Source organism: Denticeps clupeoides, chromosome 3, assembly GCF_900700375.1.
Source record: "Denticeps clupeoides chromosome 3, fDenClu1.1, whole genome shotgun sequence".
Lineage (NCBI taxonomy): Eukaryota > Metazoa > Chordata > Actinopteri > Clupeiformes > Denticipitidae > Denticeps > Denticeps clupeoides.
Window position 1 is genome coordinate 30,982,618 of NC_041709.1, and position 18,760 is coordinate 31,001,377.

Genomic DNA, 18,760 nt, shown 5'->3' on the forward strand with positions numbered 1-18,760 from the left:
TTTGTTGTCATCATTGCCGTGAAGGCTTGATTGAGTACAATTGGTAAACGCCTACGTCGACTGTCCTTGGCCCCGCCCACGTTTACGTCAGCTCCGAGACAGAGGACAACAACAACAGTCCCGCACGGAACGAGACAGGAAGGACGGGAGAGACAAAGATAAACTACAGCCGGCCCCCGAAGTCAGCAAGCACGAAGGCGGCCCTGACAAGGTGTGCCGTGATATAAACCACTTCGCTCCTCAATTACGCTCCCCTCGACGTTCAAATGTCACTGCGGCAAAATAACAAAAAGGAAAAAAAATCGTCAAATTCCTCCGACGCGATTCGGCAACGAATCGAAGGCTCCGATTCACGGCAGAAGTGGCGCGCACCCTGCGCCGCCTGGCGGTGGAGAGCGGAACCGCCGGCCGCGGTGCACAGTGCACTGTCGCCCCCTACTGGCCGCTTCAACCGTCGCCGTTTAAACCTCCACTTGTCACGCTGTCGCTGTCTGTCGTTCAAAAACCACGCACGCCGGCAACAATGTCACATGATGGAATTGTTTAATGTTCAACCTTGTTCACACTGTTTGGCAAAAAATAGACCGAGGAGGATCAGCAGGAACGTTACAGAAGAAAATTTCACTGGACGTGACATCATCGAACAATAAATTAACAATGTTATCATAAATAATGCATATTAAATACAAAAATGCTAACAATTCTGCAGTTGTGTTCGTTAATCATGTAATATTGGGTTCAGAAATTTGCAGATAAGGAGAGATATCAGTGCATTCATTTAAATTAGAGGGGGGAAAAGGTCTGGTTCGAGCAGGATACTGATGCAGACTCCAACCTGTGCTTTAAAGTCCACACGGTCATATCAACCAGGGGAAATATTTTGTGCATTGGGCCATTGAGGTGAAATAATTAAATTGCACGCACACAGATAGAATAAAGTAGGAAAAAATAGTTGTGCATATCTGCTTATTGAAGAAAATATAAAGGCAGTACTACTAGAAAAAAATCTGATTCTACTGCATGATAATCAAGTTTGATAATCAAGATACTGAAGCAAGACCTGGTTTTAACTTCACTCTCTCTTTTACATACACAAGTACACACATACAAATACAAAAATCGAACTGTTTTATAAAATTTGGTTGAGGTACAAAACGCCCTCCGTCACAAATAGTGCCCAGACGGAGGTGATTTCCCTCCAGATCTGTGTTAATCACTGTAAACGATATTACAGGTTACTATCAAAAGTGTGAAACCATATGGAATCATGGTAGACACTGAATTCACTGATATTCGTTGTACCTGTCTGTGCGTGTGTAGACAAAAGTTGGCACACTGGAACGGCACAAAGTGCCATATTCGTCCACACAGGTGGCGGCGCCACACTGTAACTGTGCTACGACTGAGAAAAGGCCTCCCAGCAAGACCGAAAAGGTATTACTGGTCTGGTTTAGTCTCTTGGTCACTTTGTATGCCTGCGGGCAGTGGTTGGAAAGAGACTCGAAGACATTATTGTGCAGACGGAACAAATTCAACAGGAAAACATAAAATCCCAAGCATGCAGTGATCAGACATCGCAAGATAAATGTAGCTAGTGTCAGTTTACATCTGTTGATCGAATTGCACTCTCTTTCTCGCTCCTTAACACCTCCGCCTCGCTCGTTTGGCTTCTTCACAAGTTGCTTTCCTGTGTGTCACCGACACCGGTGGAGATGGGATGAAGCCCCCCGTTGTCATTAAGCCTCTTGGCGCGGTACGTCTCGTAGTGAATGTTGTGGGTGACTTCCTTCAGGTCCTGAAGGTGGGACCTAAAGAACGAGAAATGAACGGCAGAAAAATACCAATCGTATGCCCCATGGTTCACATTTCGCATTACTGCCGCTGAGCAAATTTACATGAATTACCTGATTAGGAAATCTCTCAGAAGAGAGAATTCACAGTGATTTGGATTTTCAACTGGAAGGAAACAAAAAAATAAATACATTTTTCTGCTGCAACACAAAATCACAACAGGAACACTAAATTTGTTATTCAATTAGTAACAAAAATTATTTAAGAAAAAATCTTTTTTTTAAAATACGATCAATTACACTTGCACATATGTGCAGTGTGTAATGAATAAATATAAAATAGATTTAAAAGATTACATTTTACAATTACATTAAATTGCTAGGATTTCTAGGATTTTAAGATGAAAGGACCTCATAAATGCTCAGTACAATTCAGATGTATTAAAGGAAGGTTTGCACTAAACTGAAGGCTCCTTATGGTTCTCTATCGGCCGGTGACGGGAACACACCTTCCACCACACCCCAGGGACTCTTCCTCCCCAGAACCCGCTTGCTGTTGACTTGGTACTCCTTGTCGCTGCCGACCACCGCAAAGGGCATCGCCTCCTGCAACACCACACAGACGTGACGAAGGGGCACTTACGAGTCGCCCCAGATGGGGCGTGGAAAAGGGCGCGAGGATGCTAGGGACGGTTTACAATGTTTCTAGGGGGAGAGGAACGAAGGTCAAGACGTAATCGGTTTTGAGAGTGTCAGTGGGGATGAAGGAATGTGAGATCCCTACCCTGATCTTGTCATTGTCGCTCTTATCCTCCGTGTCCTCATCAAACTCCTTCTGAGGGTAAAACTCAATCCCGCAAATCTCCAGTTCCTTCCTCACCTTTGAGAAGAAGTGCCTGTATGAGACGGTGTGCCCTGACCCCAGAGCTGAGGAGCGGGGCCAAATGTCCTCACCCTCTGCTTGAAGTCCGTCTTCTCGTCGGGGGTGAGGGTGTCAGACTTTGCGATGACGGGGATGAGGTTCACCACGCGGCTCAGGTGTTTCATGAACTCGATGTCCAGCTGCCGCAGCCTGAGAGGGCGAGCGAGCACCACCAGCAGAAAGAGAGAGAGACAGAGAGAGAGTGGATTAGTGTGATTACCGAGCTTCCAACAGTGATGCCCTATAAGCCCGTCACACTCATGCGCCTGGAGAAAATGGATTCCTCTCAGCTCAGCTCACTGTAAAACTGAAAATGTCAGTGTGTGTGTGTGTGTGTGTGTGTGTGTTGACACACTTGAGATATTCCTTCTGTCGTTGCACTGGGCCTCTGCTGGTGAATATTCAAACCAGAAGACCAGTAAGATGGTGTTTGTGTGTGTGTTTTTTTTTTTCTTTTTCAGACTCACGAGTGGCCAGTAGGTGATATGAAGTAAAGGCAGCAGTGGACCCTGGTGTCTGGGATCCGCTTCTTGCGTGCAATGTTCACTTCCTCTTTCAGAAACTTCTCGTACTGCTCGTTGATGTACTTTTCAATCGGCTCCCAGCTAGGAAGAACAAGTGATGTTCTAAATAACACATGACCTCATTGATCAAATGTGTTCACGCAGTAAAACAACTCACCAGTTGTTGTTATTGATCTGGTCCCCAAAGCCTGGCGTGTCAATAATAGTCAGCTTCATTTTAACCCCGCCCTCTTCGATCACTGCAACATTTTTATTACATTTACAGCATTTATCAGCAACTAAGTCCTACACAAGTTTTGTTTAATCTTATTCTTTAATTTATTCTTTCCAAAATATGCAATTGAAATCAACAGTTTAATAAGTAAATCAATAATTATGTGTTGTCTACAGTTTGATCATGATATATTTGTACCCAAATAAGAAAAAAATCCCTTACAGTACATTTTCTCATTGTAATAAGCTGAACTTGACCATAAATCCCTGCATTTTCGTGACGCCCCGGGGCCATGGGGCCATCACGGCAGCTGATCATGGAGTCCTGATCCATCCCGGCTGACACCGAGTAGGCTTAGAGGATCAGGACTCCATAAAACCCAAGAAGCAGCACCCAGACGCCACACTGAATTGGACAAACTGTCTCTTAGAGTTTGGGTAGTGTCAGTTCCTGTCATTCAGACACACGCCTTAGGGCTTGTTTTTGTTCTCCCTTTTGTCACCCTGGTTATGGCCCTCGTGCCATTTGTTTTGTCATTATTAATAAAATCTCTTTCCTTGAACAATGTCCGACTTCTGCTCTCTCCTGCGATAAACGTGGACTCATTCTCCCTCTTTGCAGATGTTCCCCGCAGGCCGGCAGCACTGTATCAGCACTCCAGCCTCAGCAACCACCTGTACCGGCTCCCCGCTCATGCCTACCACTTGGAATGCCTGGGGTGCCAGGGGAGTCCACAGGGGTCTTAAGCACTCCCGGTCTCTTCAGATGTGCCACACCATCAGGACCCTCCCATTTCCTCTTCCCGCACGGCCACTCGGGGCGGGAGAGGTCTTCCCAGGTGTCTGGAACCTCAGGTAGCCAGTAAGGAAGGCGGGCCATCTCCAGGGGGGCTCAGCACCGAAGAGTCCCTAGGTAGGCTAAAGGGTCCAGCTGGGATGGGCAGGAAGAGGGCCTGCCGGGAGGGGTCCAGCGAAGCCCCCACACCAACAATAGGGGCTAAAGGGGCTGCACATGACCTGAAGCCACCGCCCCACAGCTGCGTCAACGGTTCCAGGGGCAGTCCAGGGGACACATGCTGGAGACACGTGGAGGGCCAGGTCCTGCACATGCTCAGACGGCACCTCCCTGCGGTAACAGTCTCTGGAGGGTCCAGGACCGCCTCTCCAGGGGCAGCAGGTAGCGACGCAGGATGCGTCAGTAGGGATGCACAGGGGCAGGGCGCAGATTGGACTGCCCTGCAGGTGCGGCAACGGTTCCACGGGCAGTCCAGGGGACACATGCTGGAGACACGTGGAGGGCCAGGTCCTGCACATGCTCAGACGGCACCTCCCTGCAGTAACAGTCTCTGGAGGGTCCAGGACCGCCTCTCCAGGGGCAGCAGGTAGCGACGCAGGATGCGTCAGTAGGGATGCACAGGGGCAGGGCGCAGATTGGACTGCCCTGCAGGTGCGGCAACGGTTCCACGGGCAGTCCAGGGGACACATGCTGGAGACACGTGGAGGGCCAGGTCCTGCACATGCTCAGACGGCACCTCCCTGCAGTAACAGTCTCTGGAGGGTCCAGGACCGCCTCTCCAGGGGCAGCAGGTAGCGACGCAGGATGCGTCAGTAGGGATGCACAGGGGCAGGGCGCAGATGGCACTGCCCTGCAGGTGCGGCAACGGTTCCACGGGCAGTCCAGGGGACACATGCTGGAGACACGTGGAGGGCCAGGGCCTGCACGTGTTCAGACGGCACCTCCCTGCGGTATGGTGAACAGTCTCCAGAGGGTCAGTAGGGATGTGCAGGGCAGGGTGCAGATGGCACCGCTCTGCACAATGCGGTAATCAATCACTGGGGGCGGGGACATGCAGAGACAGGGCACATGCCTAGAAAAATCTGTTTTGTGTGTGCAGGTGTCCCATGGAGCCGGAGCCACTGCATTGTCCGACAGAGGGTCTAGGTCTTCCAGTACCAGGGAAGAGCACCAGCATAAGCAGTGCCGGAGCCCTGAAGTTGCCGCTGCCTTAGGGCACAAACCTTAGGGCTTGTGGTTGTTCTCCCCTTTTTCACCCTGGTTTTGGCCCTCGTGTCGTTTCTTTTGTTGCTATTAATAAAACCCCTTTCCTTGAACAATGTCTGACTTCTGCGCATTGTTCACCCCTTCAGGCGTGACTATTTTATTGTGTTCGCTAATGTTTATCAGACATTTACAGCATTTATCAGACGACCTTATCCAGACCGACTTACAATCAGTATTTACAGGGACAGTCCCCCCCTGGAGCAACTTAGGGTTAAGTGTCTTGCTCAGGGACACAATGGTAGCAAGTGGGATTTGAACCTGGGTCTTCTGGTTCACAGGCGAGTGTCTTACCCACTAGGCTACTACCACCCCTGAAGAAACCCAACTTCTGTTCCCTTTAACTACGAAAGAACAGAGCTTTAATAGACAACCTGCCCCTATTCTGCATGAGGACCTTGCCTAGGAGTGTCCATGTGTTTCTTCATGCTGCCGCCTCTTCTGCCGCGTTCTTCCAGCATAACATTCTCTAAAGCGACTTATCCAGGTCAGGGTCGCGGGGACAGAATCGTAGTCCTTTCCCTGCACGGAGAACGCGCACTCCCTGATTCGCTCCAGATTCAGCTGATCCAAATGATCACGCCATCCCACTGCTGCTGAAAGTCATGGAAACGCCGAAACATCCTGAACGTGGACAAGTGCTGTGAAGCGGCTCACGACAGATGCATCTGAAGGCTTTCTGCCAGACTGAACTATCTTATTCGAATCTTTAACACGGTGTCTTGATAAAGCCAGCATATAAATGTAGGTTATTTTATTGCACTGGCAACATTTCAGAAGAAACCATGAGGTTGAGGACAAGTACCTGCAGTTCGACTACAAATATTTCGAAATCCCATTATAGCTATGCTCAAGACGGATGCCGGTTCAGTCACGTTAAGTTGTAGTTTTGTAGCCATAGCATCAATACATTGAACTGGCCCTTACCGTGGGACACCGACTTGATCTCGACCGTCTTTGGGATCTTTTCATCCCGACTCCAGCCTGCGCTCTTTCGACTGACTTGGGACTTGAAGAGTGTGTTCACCAGCGTGGACTTGCCCAAGCCACTGTGTCCTGGGAACAGGAGACGAGGGGGAGATCAAAATGGGCGTCAAATGTCGGAGGAACCGGGCCTACAGGTAGCTTCGAATCTTCGAATCTTCCCCTCTCACCTACTACCATGATATTGAAGTCAAACCCAGTCTTCATGGTCTTCTTCCTCATCTGCTCAATGATGGTGTCAATGCCAATATATCCCAGCAGCGTGGATCCACCTGACCCCGGACCCCCAGCTCCTGGGCCATGCGGAGTGTGGGCTGAAGACGGGACCACATGAGCAGGCTTGGCTGGGACCGCAGGCTTGGGTCTCACTTCTGGAGGCACCATTTCGGACATGTCTAATTTAGGGGAAAGGGGTGAAGAAAAAGAATCACTACCATGATGATAAGGTCAGCCGACTGCAGGACCGATGCATGCAGTAAACATGCATTTATCGCATGCATTCAGGAATTTGCCTGCAGCGTCACGACGGTTCAGTATCGTCATCACGCGACATTACAGCGTCAAAGTGGACCGATTCTCTCCAGCACGCCCGCAAACGCTGTAGATTCTAGATGATCACGTTCGCGGAGATGATGGTGACGGATCGCCCTGCCTCCCTTATAAAATGTCACGACCCGACACGCTGCACGCCACTGCGAACAGCGGTCGGTGAAATATTGCGAAATTATGAATTTCTTGTTTTTCATATTTTTTTTATCCGATTAGATTCGCGACTCACCGATTCGGTCGCAAAACCCACGACTCGTTCAAAAGCCACACGTGCGCTGCAAGTGGCGAACAAAAGCGACAGACGTCCACAAAGGATGGCACGGCCGCTGATGGCGAGTCATGTGACCCGGCCGGGTACCTCTCCTCCCCGGCGGAACCGCCCCTCCTTCCCCGCGGCGTTGCTACGGAGACAGGAGGAGAGAGGATGCAGCGCGCATGCGCCGCCCGGGGTCCCGGAGAGGCAGATTTAACCACCGTGGTTTCAGTTCATTTTTTTTTAATAGCTTTATTTCCTCCACCGTTTCCTGTCCTGAGCAGCTCCTGCCAACAGGCCTTCACATGCGGCTTCCTAAACGTGCAAACATCTGGCCTTCTTCTGCGCTGAGTGTCCCTGTCTGGTCTCCTGTTTAATCCAGATGAATCTTTATGAACATGGCCTTCTCTGTACTAAATTTAAAAAACGAGGAAGCATCTTTACTTTACTTTATTCACTTTATTCATGTTAAAATTAGCCTTTACAAATTAATATCCTGAACGTGTCATAGAGAACTGTCGTGCAGTGTATATAGTACTGCATAATTATTATGTAATATAACACTGTTAGCATGAGCAACGTGTCAATCGTTTCATATATTCCCATTCCTTGGAAAGAAGACCCACCCTCCATTTCATGTTCTAGTCACTCCGTGACTCTCCGAAGCCCCTGTTCTAGTCTAACAACGCAAATCAATAAGCACACACCATATTTGCAGTTTTAAACCCCATCGAAGCACGTCCTCTCAGCATTGAATGCATCAACGTTTTATTCATGGGATGAATAGATGCAGCGAGGCCGTGATTTCGAACGGAGGCGAGACAATGAGCGTACTCACATTTCAGGCCCCTCATTGGTGCACGCCGTCCAGGGTCGCGTGCGCTTGTGTTGAACGGAAGACGCTCTGCATGAGTTGAGTGTGAGTGTGTGTGCGTGTGCGTGTGTGTTCTCGGTGACCTGACGCTCTTGGCCGTTATCTCACCCGCCACAAACGCGCCTGTCCCGTCGGAGATAAGGAAACGCGCCCCCACTCTCTCACACTGTCCTTCCATTTCATTTAGACGACGAGCCTAATCCAGTGCCAACACAAATCTGCACTAGTTGAAAATGTTATAAACTTATATAACATTATATTACAATAGTGTGTATATAAACTTTATAAAAATGTTCTACTCACTCATTGTCACCCGGACCCCAGAATGTCCGTGTAGTTTCACAGTCTCCCGGGAAACAGATGGCTTTGGCAGTGGGTGGTCCAGCACACTCATCACCGGCCGAAATGGCTGTTTGGGGACGCTGTGAGACGGTCTACTGGTACGGGCCAGACCTGGACTCAGCTGGTGATGGCTGTGCGGGGACAAGGGGATCAGACCCGTCCATTCGTCCGTGGAACGTTCCGGCAAACCCGTAGTGCATTTACAGTGACCAGTTGCCAGGAGGTCCGACTGCAGGGAAATGTCGTCTGAACTTCCGCCCTCAGAACAGCTCCAGTGTCCAGTGTCCACGCAGTCCCCCAGTCCCCTGAATGGGGATTCTGAGGAGCCTGTAGCCGAAAGTGGGGAAGGGGCTTCACACGGCTGAGTGTGAGGCAGGCATGCTGGCGTCCTTTTGAGGAAATCGCCTAACTGACCACCTGAGAGGCGCTTCGTCCCTTCACCTGCCTCAGGTGGTGGCAGCAACACTGGAAGCCATCTGGGCAGTTTGGTTTCTGGGATTTTATCTGTGGCCTGGATAGAGCCTTTCTGAAGCTTTGATATGGAGACGTGAGTTCTCGATGGTCTGGGATGAGATGCCGGCGACTGAATTACCTGTAGGTCCTTCTCCTCTACTGTTGCGGCGTTATCTTTATGGCCTCTCTTTGTTCCCCGCTCCCTGTTCAATGGCTCCCTACCATGAAAAAACCTGGAGCTACAGTCTGCTATCCTTCCAGTTTTGGTCAAGCTGAGGCGGGCTTGAAGAAGAACGGGGTCCGGGGATTTTTGCTTTTTTTGATAGATCACTGGTGGACACTTGCCCCTGGACAGTTGTCTCTGGCAGGTAGGTCTGTCTGTAGACCCTGAACCATGTGCATATGTGGTATCAGCGCTACTTGGGTCTGGTGAGTTATTAGTCTGACTCAGCGTACTGTGACCTGTGGGTGCAGAGTTCAACTCCTGGCTGTTGGAGATCGGGATCGACCGGGCCTGACGTTCCCCAGGAGGAGTTGGGCTCAGTCTCAGCCTTTGGTTTTCGGTTGGCCATTTGTTGTTCCACACCTCAAGGGAGGGGCTTGTCCAGGCTTTTTGAATGGGTCGCGGTGAAGGGCGGTCCTTGTTCGCCTTGTCTGATTGGACAGGTGGTTGTGTTGTTCTCACCGGAAGCCCAGATACGGGCAAGGTGGGGCTTGATATAAAGATAGACAGAAAGACAAGGATTTATAATCAGGTAACTCAAATGAAAATGTAACAGTACTGGCTGCCATACTGGCCGGGGCAGTGGTGGCCTAGCGGTCAAGGAAGTGGCCCCAGAATCAGAAAGTCGCAGGTTTGAATCCGATCCGCCAAGGTGCCGCTGAGCAGAGCACCGTCCCCACACACTGCTCCCTGGGCGCCTGTCATGGCTGCCCACTGCTCACCAAGGGTGATGGTTAAAAGCAGAGGACACATTTCGTTGTGTCACCGTGTGATGTATTTGATTGTATTTGTAATTTTAACGACACAAACCAATATTTGGTAGCAGCCTAGTAGGCAACCAGAAGACAACAAAAATCAAATCCCAACTACAAGCACTTATCCCTGAGTGTCTCCAGGGAGACTGTCACTCTAAATATTCAGTCTGGATAAGGGCATCAGCATTTTACCAGAACAAATGTTCATATTTATAATACGCTGGAAATAAGCCAGGACCAGTAATGATTTGACCAGTGTTGTTTTGAGAAAGCTGATGGGTGTAAGGAGTGTTCCCATTGGCCAGTCTGCCCGAACTGATGTTGTTCTGTGACACGTACCTGCCTGGAGGCCGGAGTCCTCCCGTCTTCTGGATGGGGGGAATGTGGATGGGTCTCTTCCTGATGACCGGGGAGCAGAGCTCAGCAGCCAGTGGGGACCCAGTCAGGGTTATTTGGGGCACCAGGGATTTACGGGGCGCAGGCTTGTTGTCCATGGTGCGGTCGTGGAATGGTGGTGCATGTGGGCAAATGCAGAGAATCCGGACTGCTGTGCAAGAAAAATGGGCATTGATGACCTCAGCAATGTGGAGCAATACTTGTTGGGGGAATATCTATTTTTGGGCTTTATGGTCAGGCCTAAAACAGAAACAGAAATAAATTAGAGGTTCAGTAAACAGAGCATGTGTATTAGATGCGGAGGGAGTGTTTCAACAATTAAAATTTCAAATGTTAGCACATCAACACACTAAATGAATAAATGCATCTTTACTTAAATCATTTAGACCCTAGATTGGTTGAGATCAATATTCGCAATGCTTAAAGACCTTGACAACACCAACAGTTCCACATACATTATGAAAGCCAACAGGAGGTGAAATTACTGACCTGTGCTTCTCTGTCTGCCTCATCGTCTTGGTGACAAGAAAACTGGGGGACAGAGACACGAGTGGACAACAGGAAGTGGTGGGTACCAGTCACATTCCCTCCATTCCTGTCCTCTAAAGCCGCACTGTCTCTTTCTCCCACTCCCATTGCTCATGTCTTTCATTGTGAAGCATGGGAATTGGTGTGGAAAAATGCACCAATAAAAGCCATCAGTCAGAGAGGGAGACTGGGTGAAGATTGGTGACAAAATAAGTCTTTTAATAGCAAAATGTCACAGCATTACAGTCACCAACATCCCTAATAGAGGTTACAGAGGTCAGATGGGAGGTCATGAAGAAATGTCTTACAATATATTTATTTTGGCAATTTTTAAATAAAAAAGACCTGATATGATTCACAACACGTTAGTGTTAGATGCATCACAGTTGCAAGCACATAAATGCTGACGTGGGAATTTTTTGGCATTGCAGATTATAGAACATTTGTATCTGATAATAAACCATGTACAAATGATCTCACACGATGTCACCCTTTTGGGTCAATTCTGAGTCCATTTCTATGTGTATCTAAGGCAATCACAGACTATTGTTCCTGGCTTTTCTACCAGATGAAAAGGCCTAAGGTCATTACTGTTAATTTATTAGTATTATTGAAGCGAGTTTAGGTTTTTGTTGGTCGAGTGCGTGGCACGTCCCATCCCAAAGGTGCACTGTTCCGACACGACGAGGAACCTCCGGTCACATCAGCACGTTGCGGTCCTCCTCTCTGCTGTTCACCTTTGTGCTCAGCGGGGGGCGCTGCGGAGACTTATTGCTCCACTTGTGGGCATCTTGAAGGCCCGGCTCCAGGAAGTAGAGGCAGGCACCGAACCCAGCTAAAACCAGGACCGACACGAGTAGGTACACTGGCACGAACCAGTCGAGGAACATCCAGGGCATGGCGATGCAGGGAGGAGAACTAAACCCGAAGTGAAGAAGAGGAAATCCTGAAGAACAAGCAGATCCACTTGCGTTACACCCTGCACCCCGAGAGCATACTTCATGCTACACCCTGAGGCCACACGTGCACCATGTCTGTTTCCATGGACATGCAGATGAGCCACGAGCTCCGCATACCTGCGTATCTGTTCCTGCTCAGGCCCTGGAGAAACAGGGAGGTGAACCCCGGCTCTGAAGGTGGGTCGGAGCAAATGAAGGAGCTGCAGTGGACTCAGTGAGATGAGGGGGGGTCTGGGCTCTGCATCTGGGCCGTGCCAACACACACAGGGGGGCGGGGGAGGCGGATCACCACGGAAACAGTTCCACTCAAGGAATGTGGTGGTCGGAAGATTTATATAACCCTCTGACCCATCTTAAGAGTAGTGGGCGGGCCCTACATGATTTCTCTTCATGGCAGAGAAAAGGCAAAATGACGAACGAGGGACGGAAATCCGAGAGCAGTCAGCTAAATTAACGAGAAGGTGGTCACAACTCATGCCTGCCACATAGCACCCCCTGTCTGATTAGCTCTAATTTGGGTGACTAATGAGATCAATGAACCAGGACAGCAAGAAGGTGACCTACTTCTCGACACACCAGTTCCAACTCAAATATAAGTCCTGTGGGCTACGAAGGTAGAAACCATCTCAAACGTGATGTGACGTGGCCTCACACCTCCATGATGGGGAGTCTGAACATTGTTGTTTTTTTTTTTTCTACATTGTACTTGAGAGACACCATCTACCGGAATCAAATTCCTTGTATGTGCTTGCACTTACTTGGCCAATAAATACAATTCTGATTGTCATTGTGATACACTGCAGCACAGCACACGATGACACAACGGAACGTGTCCTCTGCTTTTAACCCATCACCCTTAGAGAGCAGTGGGCAGCCATGACAGGCGCCCGGGGGGCATTGTGTGGCGACGGTGCTCTGCACCTTGGCACTTGACATTTATAGTGCATCACAATGACAAAACAATCACTTTCAACTTTGGATGTTGGGCATGAATTGGGATGAATTAGTGACTCTAAATTGACTGTAGATATGGGTGAGCGGGCCTGGATCTCCTTGATGAAAACAATTCACTTTTTCCTAATATTTCCTTCTTAACTGAAGAGGCACAAATAAACATGACAGGACTTCTAAATAAGAAGGGCTAGCAGAGTTTGGCGCCTCATAGTCAGCGCGGAGCAAAAAAAAAAAAAAAAAAGAGCGGAGGTAGAGGATAGATACATGGCGGAGGCAGAGAAATCTGCGCGAAAATATGCAAAAGCGACAATGCACGGCACGGGAGCACCACGGCAATGATGCAGCACCTGAAACGCGTGTTTGATGAGGAGGAAGGGAGTTCAGCAGAAATAATCCTACTTTAGTTACGCTGTGAAGTGAAGTGAGGAACTCCCTGGTGCGGGAGTTTAACTCGCCGCGGAGGAGAACTAGACGGGGACTTACAGCGCCACCTACAGGTGTGGAGGGGGGATGAAACAGCGTTCGGACTGTTCTCTGCGTCTCCGCGTGGACGACTCGCCTATTGTGTCCCTGAGCAAGACACTTAACCCTGAGTGTCTCCAGGGCGGGACTGTCCCTGTAACTACTGATTGTCGCTCTGGATAAGGGCGTCTGATAAATGCTGTAAATGTAAATGTTTACCCGTCATCCAGCTTGACAAGCACGACAAGTTAGCGTTAGCGCGTTAATAACAGTAGTAAAGCAGGGGTGCTATAGTTACTTTGCATTAAAAGACTAAAGACATGTTTTTATTCACTAGCCTTTTTTGGACCATTCATTTGGTCATGTATAGCTACACTACAAAAAAAGCATTTCTTACCTAGTAATTCTGTCTCGTTTCCAGTCCAAATATCTAAAAAAATCTTAAATCAAGATTATTAGAAAAGAAAAATGACATGAGAAAATTAAGTGATGTTTAAAACTTCTGTTTGAGATTATTTCTCATTAAGATTAGTTTTCTTACCCCATTGGCAGATAATTTTGCTTGTTTTAAACAATCACTTAATTTTGAGATGTTTTATCAGAAAACAAGACATCATTTCTTATGCTATTTCATGTGTCTAGTAAATGTATCTTGATTTAAGATTTTTTAGAGATTTGGACTGAAATCAGTACAAAACTACTAAGTTAGAAAAGCATTTTTTGCAGTGTGTGTCAGTGTGAGAGTTTGTGAGTGTGTGCGTCTGCAGTGTAGTGTAGAGAACAAGTTCTGACATTCAAACAAATCCTGTTAAATTTTCCGATTTGTATTGTTCTTTATTTTTTTATAAATTATTTATCGTTCTGGCAGCTCAGGTGGCACTTTATTAAAAAAAAAAAAAGTCTATATTTGGCAGATGTAAAGCATACATGTGTGTTTTTTTGGGTTAGTCAATTTTTATTATATTTTATTATTATTATAACAGCTCAAGGAGCAACATGTTTGTGCACTTTCTAAAGATTTTGGTTCTGATTTTGAATAAAGGGTTGGAAATGAATTATTTTCTTGTTTTTTTTTCCGACAGATTAATTGATTATTAAAATAATCGTTAGTTGCAGCCCTATAAATAAGACACAAGATTTACACTTACAGCATTTATCAGATGCCCTTAACCAGAGTGACTTACAATCAGTAGTTACAGGGACAGTCCCCCTGGAGACACTCAGGGTTAAGTAACACTCTAGATAACGTTGATCATGTGCAGTAGTAAGGTCACCGGTCCTTTGCTGGACCATGAGAAGTTGAGAAGGCACAGGTGCTAAAAATACATATACCACAGTAAACACAATCTAAACTGAAAACTGGTGCTAATGTTAAAACATGTTTGTTCTTTCTGGCTTGAAATTGTAAAAAGAAGCACCATACTCAGTTCAGTGGACAGTATGAGTGGACAATATGAAAGTTAGTGTTTGTGCGGGTGTATAAAAAATACACAATCAATGATTTCCTTTGACGTGTAGTCACTGACCTTATGAAACAGTACAATAAATGATTTCATTATGTAAGTGACTGTCATTTCTGAAGATAAAGACATTTGGACACGGAAATAACGTTAAGCTAGGTTACCATAGTATAAATGTTATGTATATTTTCAGTACATAATACACGTGTGGGCGTGTTAGAGCTTTGCCGTGGCGTTCCCAGGTTCCTCGGGTCCCACAGACTGAAGGAACTCAATGATGACAGGCGCTACGTTCTCAGGGTTGTTCAGATGCACATGGTGGTCTCCAGATACAGTCACCTCTTTAAACTGCCTGGTCTGCAGACACACCGTTACACAACAGTGTTACAGTGAGAATTAAGTACAGGGAGTGACGTACTGTGCATGTGTCGTCTTTGTACGTGAATATGCTGGGCCACTCACGTTTTCAAACCCCTTTTCCAGCGCTTCAGCATATCCCTCCGGTATAGAATACGTTTTGTACAAGCCGTTTTCTGCCCTGCGTGTGTGTGTGTGAGTGAGTGAGAGAGAGAGAAAGAGAACAAACGTGATAATTTTATGCATTCAAATAAATGTATACACCCAACAAAAGAAGGAGGGAGAGAGGGAGCGAGAGAGAGAGAGAGAGAGAGAGAGAAACATGCAGCAGACTTACAGCACAATCAGCACACGGGCTTGGATTTGGGAAAAAATGGCAACACTCTGTTCAAGGCTGAAACGTGAAATGTTGGTCTGAAACACACAAACCCACATGCATTTAACACCTTGTATCCTTCTGCACCGTAAAATGTGTTTTCCTTTAAATGTGGTAATTTGGTAGGGCATTGGGAGCATTCCCTAATGTTACATTAAGAACGTTTTCAAAACAAATCTTTCACAAATCTAACCATAATCTAAAATAAAAATCCACCCAATCTGGCAACACAAGGCACACGGTCTTCCTCTAGTTTCTGTTAAACAGATCGGTGCCTTCATTCAAGAATTCTGAAGGATGCTGTGAATCCAGACTGCTTCATTTTGTAATGTCACTCACCAAATTTATTCTGAAGTCCCTCGAAAAAACTAGTCCTTAAAGATGGGAAAAAAGGGAATAAATTAAATGGAAAAAAACAGACCTTAGGAGGAATGCAGAGAAAACAGACTTATGGCTTATGATGGAAAATAAAAAAAATTATGCTACCTCCTTCAACTTCAATGCTTCCTCTCTCCAAGAGATTCTGTGCAGAATGCTCCGTCAGAACGGGGTTTGCTGCCATCAGCCTGACAGAGAATGTGTGGAGGAAGGAAGAAAGATAGATGAGGGGGAAATGAATAATCTTGTCTGTCAAAGCAATTCATAGATTTAATAAAAACTGGTTACCTCTCCAGGGCTTTTTCACGGGTATATATTTTTTCCTTCTTCCCATTCCCATTCCTTTCATACTCAATCATTTCTTCAACGCCATTCCTCAGGTTTTTGACCAGATTTTTCTGAACATAAGGAAAAGAGGGGGGAAGAATATCATCTTTGATTGTGGACCTCAGGAGGCTAATCCAACTGTGTGGTGACAACAACAAAAGAGGAAAAAAACTGTTTCTGCACTGATTCAGTCGGCATGGATCCGTATGAGTCGAGCAGCACGACGGCCTCCACCATCTCCGGGAAAAGAGCGCTGAACTGAGCACACAGCAACAATCAGCAAAAAACACACACACACACTGGGGCTTTATTACCAGTACAATATGAAGATGAATTTAAATTGCACAATCGCGGTTCAAATTCAAAGTTATTTAAAAAAAATGCTCACCACCGTTGCAACGTTGGCACCTAAAAAAACACAGACAAACAGTCACAGTGGTATCTTCATTTAACACCAGCACATTACTTCTCTGCACTGCCTCTTAACACAACTTGACACTAACAGGGCAGCACGGACTCTGACCCTTCAACTTTCACCTACTGTGGTGTTTCCAGAACACCGCCACATGCTTATTATTCCAATGGAAATTCTGTTCAGGATGCCCGTTTTCGAGCTTAAACCGCAACACTCACCCATACTGTGTCCAATTATAGTGAAGCGTTCCCACTGGAGGGCTGCAGACACAAGCGAGGATGAATCGCAATTAAAGGGAGTCGGCCGCACGCACACTTACATGAAAGTAGGAACTTTACACTTTTCAAAAGATGTCTTGCATTTTTTACATTATAGAACAAAACTGAAGACACAGAACCATGAAATAACATAAAATATTTCCCTTTTTATTCCCATATCCTTCAGCCAGTATAAAACTGATTTCATTTGATAGAGGTTTCATTTGATATGCAGATCTTAATTTCTATGGAATCGGATTTGTGCCAAAATTCTTGAAGCAAAACTTTATCAATGTCAAACGACAACACGATGTTGAAATGTAAAATAAGAGGCTGGAATTTTGTCAACATACGTTTTCGCTTACATCTTGCTCTTTTTCATTTTCGCTTGAGAGACTTTCAGTTATGCTGCTCGTTTTTACAGTTTCACTGCTGGCTTTTCAGTCACTCCGTCCTGTTTCACGTTTACATTGCCTGAGAATACGGTTGGACTTTTGGCACAGTTCTCAAACATGATGTATTTTTGTTTTGGACCAAATCTGATTCCATAAATTTCACCCAAAATATCATTTTGACCCATAAAGTTCTCACTCCTTCATATGGTTTTAGTTGGTATGACCGAAATCTGTCTAAAACAGTGTCTCTGCAAGCAGAAAATGTGCAACTTGCAATAATTTGCACCTTGGACGATGCGCCGTACGTCAGCTACGTAAGAAGGGAAGGTGTAAAAGACACCAGGCGGTCTTGGAGAAGACAGGCCGTGACCAGGTAGGTCCACTGCAACAAACCTCCAATCTGAGAGAGAGATATGAGAAGAAGACAGAGATCAGGACACAGCTACGCAACACCAGCATGGCGCGTTCTTGCAGACAGCCGACCCTGCGGCAAGAGCGGGATCAGCGTGTTGAAGGTCCCAGCGTTGTCAGCCCAGCCGTGGATGCACAGGACAGGACGGCCGTCTTTAGGGCCCCAGTCTCTGCCTCGCACTTCTCCCCATGGCACAGGCGTCCGGAATTCTGACACTAACCAACAAATCTATTATTAACAATTAGATATATGCAAGTCTAATCACATACAGTAAAGTTTGGACACACCTTCTCATTCAATGTGTTTTCTTTATTTTCATCACCATTTACATTGGTAGATTCTCACTGAAGGCATCAAAACTATGAGTGAAATATGAGTGTGCAAAGCAGTAATCAGAGCAAAGGGCGGCTATTTTGAAGAAACTAGAATATAAAAACATGTTTTCAGTTACTTCACCTTTTTTGTTAAGTACATAACTCCACGTGTTCATTCATAGTGTTGATGCCTTCAGTGAGAATAGTTGATAAAAGCATGGTTTTCCCTAAAACATAAATATAGAATATTTTATTGCAAATGCATGACACGATCAACTTCAACAGAACGAAAGGCAAATCATGCGAGATATTTTTTAAAGTGTTAAAACAACTAATCACACATCTTGTCTTACCTGCTCGCGTCATGGTCGCTGCAGAAAAGGTCCTAACACCTTTCAAGATGCGGTTCATCGTAATAAAAGCCACTTTCTCCCCGTACTAAAAAGGAAAACATAAGAATAACACTGATAATAGTAATAAAACGATTTATAAAGTCGCAGTTAAAAGCCGGTGATAAGAAATGCCTCGAAATCTGAGCAGGTTCCTGGCAGAATGGGTGCAGGAGTTCTGGAGGAGCTCATATTTAACCTTCACACCCCCGCTGCTGTTACGTGGCTGACAGGGCAGGACAGTGAGTCGTGTGAAGGTAAAACACTCTGAGATGTCGTTATAAAGCGTCACACTTCACCTTTTCCTACATGGTACCAGCAGCCGGCAGAACTGACACATGCATATTTGTTATAAGGGCACTTAGTAGAAAGGGGCCACTTCCGCGTTTGCGTCAAGTGTCAAATTAAAAGTCCCACGCAGACAGCGACTGGGGTCTTTT

The 18,760-nt window shown here is 46.6% G+C and overlaps 2 protein-coding genes and 1 long non-coding RNA gene across 7 annotated transcripts; all 3 read right to left on the minus strand.

Annotated features, from left to right (window-relative positions):
- Positions 1–526: 526 nt before the first annotated feature.
- septin3 (septin 3) lies at positions 527–10,845 on the minus strand. 3 transcript variants are annotated; one of them, XM_028972129.1, is made up of 12 exons: positions 10,827–10,845; positions 10,281–10,577; positions 8,472–9,676; positions 6,663–6,887; positions 6,436–6,564; positions 3,394–3,475; positions 3,180–3,317; positions 2,745–2,862; positions 2,575–2,670; positions 2,300–2,396; positions 1,905–1,956; positions 527–1,808 (listed from the first exon to the last, which is right to left on the minus strand). In XM_028972129.1, the coding sequence occupies exons 2-12, from the start codon at positions 10,433–10,435 to the stop codon at positions 1,673–1,675; spliced, it is 2,433 nt and encodes an 810-aa protein (XP_028827962.1). In that variant the 5' UTR covers positions 10,436–10,577; positions 10,827–10,845; the 3' UTR covers positions 527–1,672. The 3 variants fall into 3 exon arrangements, with proteins under 3 accessions (XP_028827962.1, XP_028827963.1, XP_028827964.1); XM_028972130.1 differs by lacking the exons at positions 8,472–9,676; positions 10,281–10,577; positions 10,827–10,845 and adding an exon at positions 8,133–8,212; XM_028972131.1 differs by lacking the exons at positions 8,472–9,676; positions 10,281–10,577; positions 10,827–10,845 and adding an exon at positions 7,271–7,426.
- A 212-nt stretch (positions 10,846–11,057) lies between these two features.
- LOC114785921 (uncharacterized) lies at positions 11,058–12,569 on the minus strand. The gene is made up of 2 exons (XR_003749122.1): positions 11,942–12,569; positions 11,058–11,811 (listed from the first exon to the last, which is right to left on the minus strand). It is a non-coding gene; the product is annotated as an uncharacterized LOC114785921 (long non-coding RNA).
- A 1,808-nt stretch (positions 12,570–14,377) lies between these two features.
- Positions 14,378–18,701, minus strand: serhl (serine hydrolase like). Of its 3 annotated transcripts, XM_028972435.1 has the most exons (14): positions 18,620–18,674; positions 18,285–18,369; positions 18,074–18,158; positions 17,689–17,832; positions 17,492–17,605; positions 16,772–16,813; positions 16,527–16,546; positions 16,322–16,396; positions 16,100–16,209; positions 15,920–15,999; positions 15,773–15,807; positions 15,395–15,471; positions 15,163–15,238; positions 14,378–15,057 (listed from the first exon to the last, which is right to left on the minus strand). In XM_028972435.1, exons 3-14 carry the CDS (start codon positions 18,105–18,107, stop codon positions 14,917–14,919), a joined length of 948 nt encoding a protein of 315 aa, XP_028828268.1. In that variant the 5' UTR covers positions 18,108–18,158; positions 18,285–18,369; positions 18,620–18,674; the 3' UTR covers positions 14,378–14,916. The 3 variants fall into 3 exon arrangements, with proteins under 3 accessions (XP_028828268.1, XP_028828265.1, XP_028828266.1); XM_028972432.1 differs by lacking the exon at positions 18,074–18,158 and having other exon boundaries at positions 18,620–18,701; XM_028972433.1 differs by lacking the exon at positions 18,074–18,158 and having other exon boundaries at positions 18,285–18,694.
- Positions 18,702–18,760: the final 59 nt, after the last annotated feature.

Coding starts and splice junctions, on each gene's coding strand:
- serhl (XM_028972432.1), bottom strand. CDS start 18,342: ATGAACCGCATCTTGAAAGGTGTTAGGACCTTTTCTGCAGCGACCATG. Junction 16,814..17,491: donor CGTACGGCGCATCGTCCAAG/GTGCAAATTATT, acceptor TTGTGTCTGCAG/CCCTCCAGTGGGAACGCTTC. Junction 16,397..16,526: donor GTGCCAACGTTGCAACGGTG/GTGAGCATTTTT, acceptor CTGTGTGCTCAG/TTCAGCGCTCTTTTCCCGGA.
- septin3 (XM_028972129.1), bottom strand. CDS start 10,435: ATGGACAACAAGCCTGCGCCCCGTAAATCCCTGGTGCCCCAAATAACC. Junction 6,565..6,662: donor CTTCAATATCATGGTAGTAG/GTGAGAGGGGAA, acceptor TCCTGTTCCCAG/GACACAGTGGCTTGGGCAAG. Junction 2,397..2,574: donor GCGACAATGACAAGATCAGG/GTAGGGATCTCA, acceptor GTGGTGTTGCAG/GAGGCGATGCCCTTTGCGGT.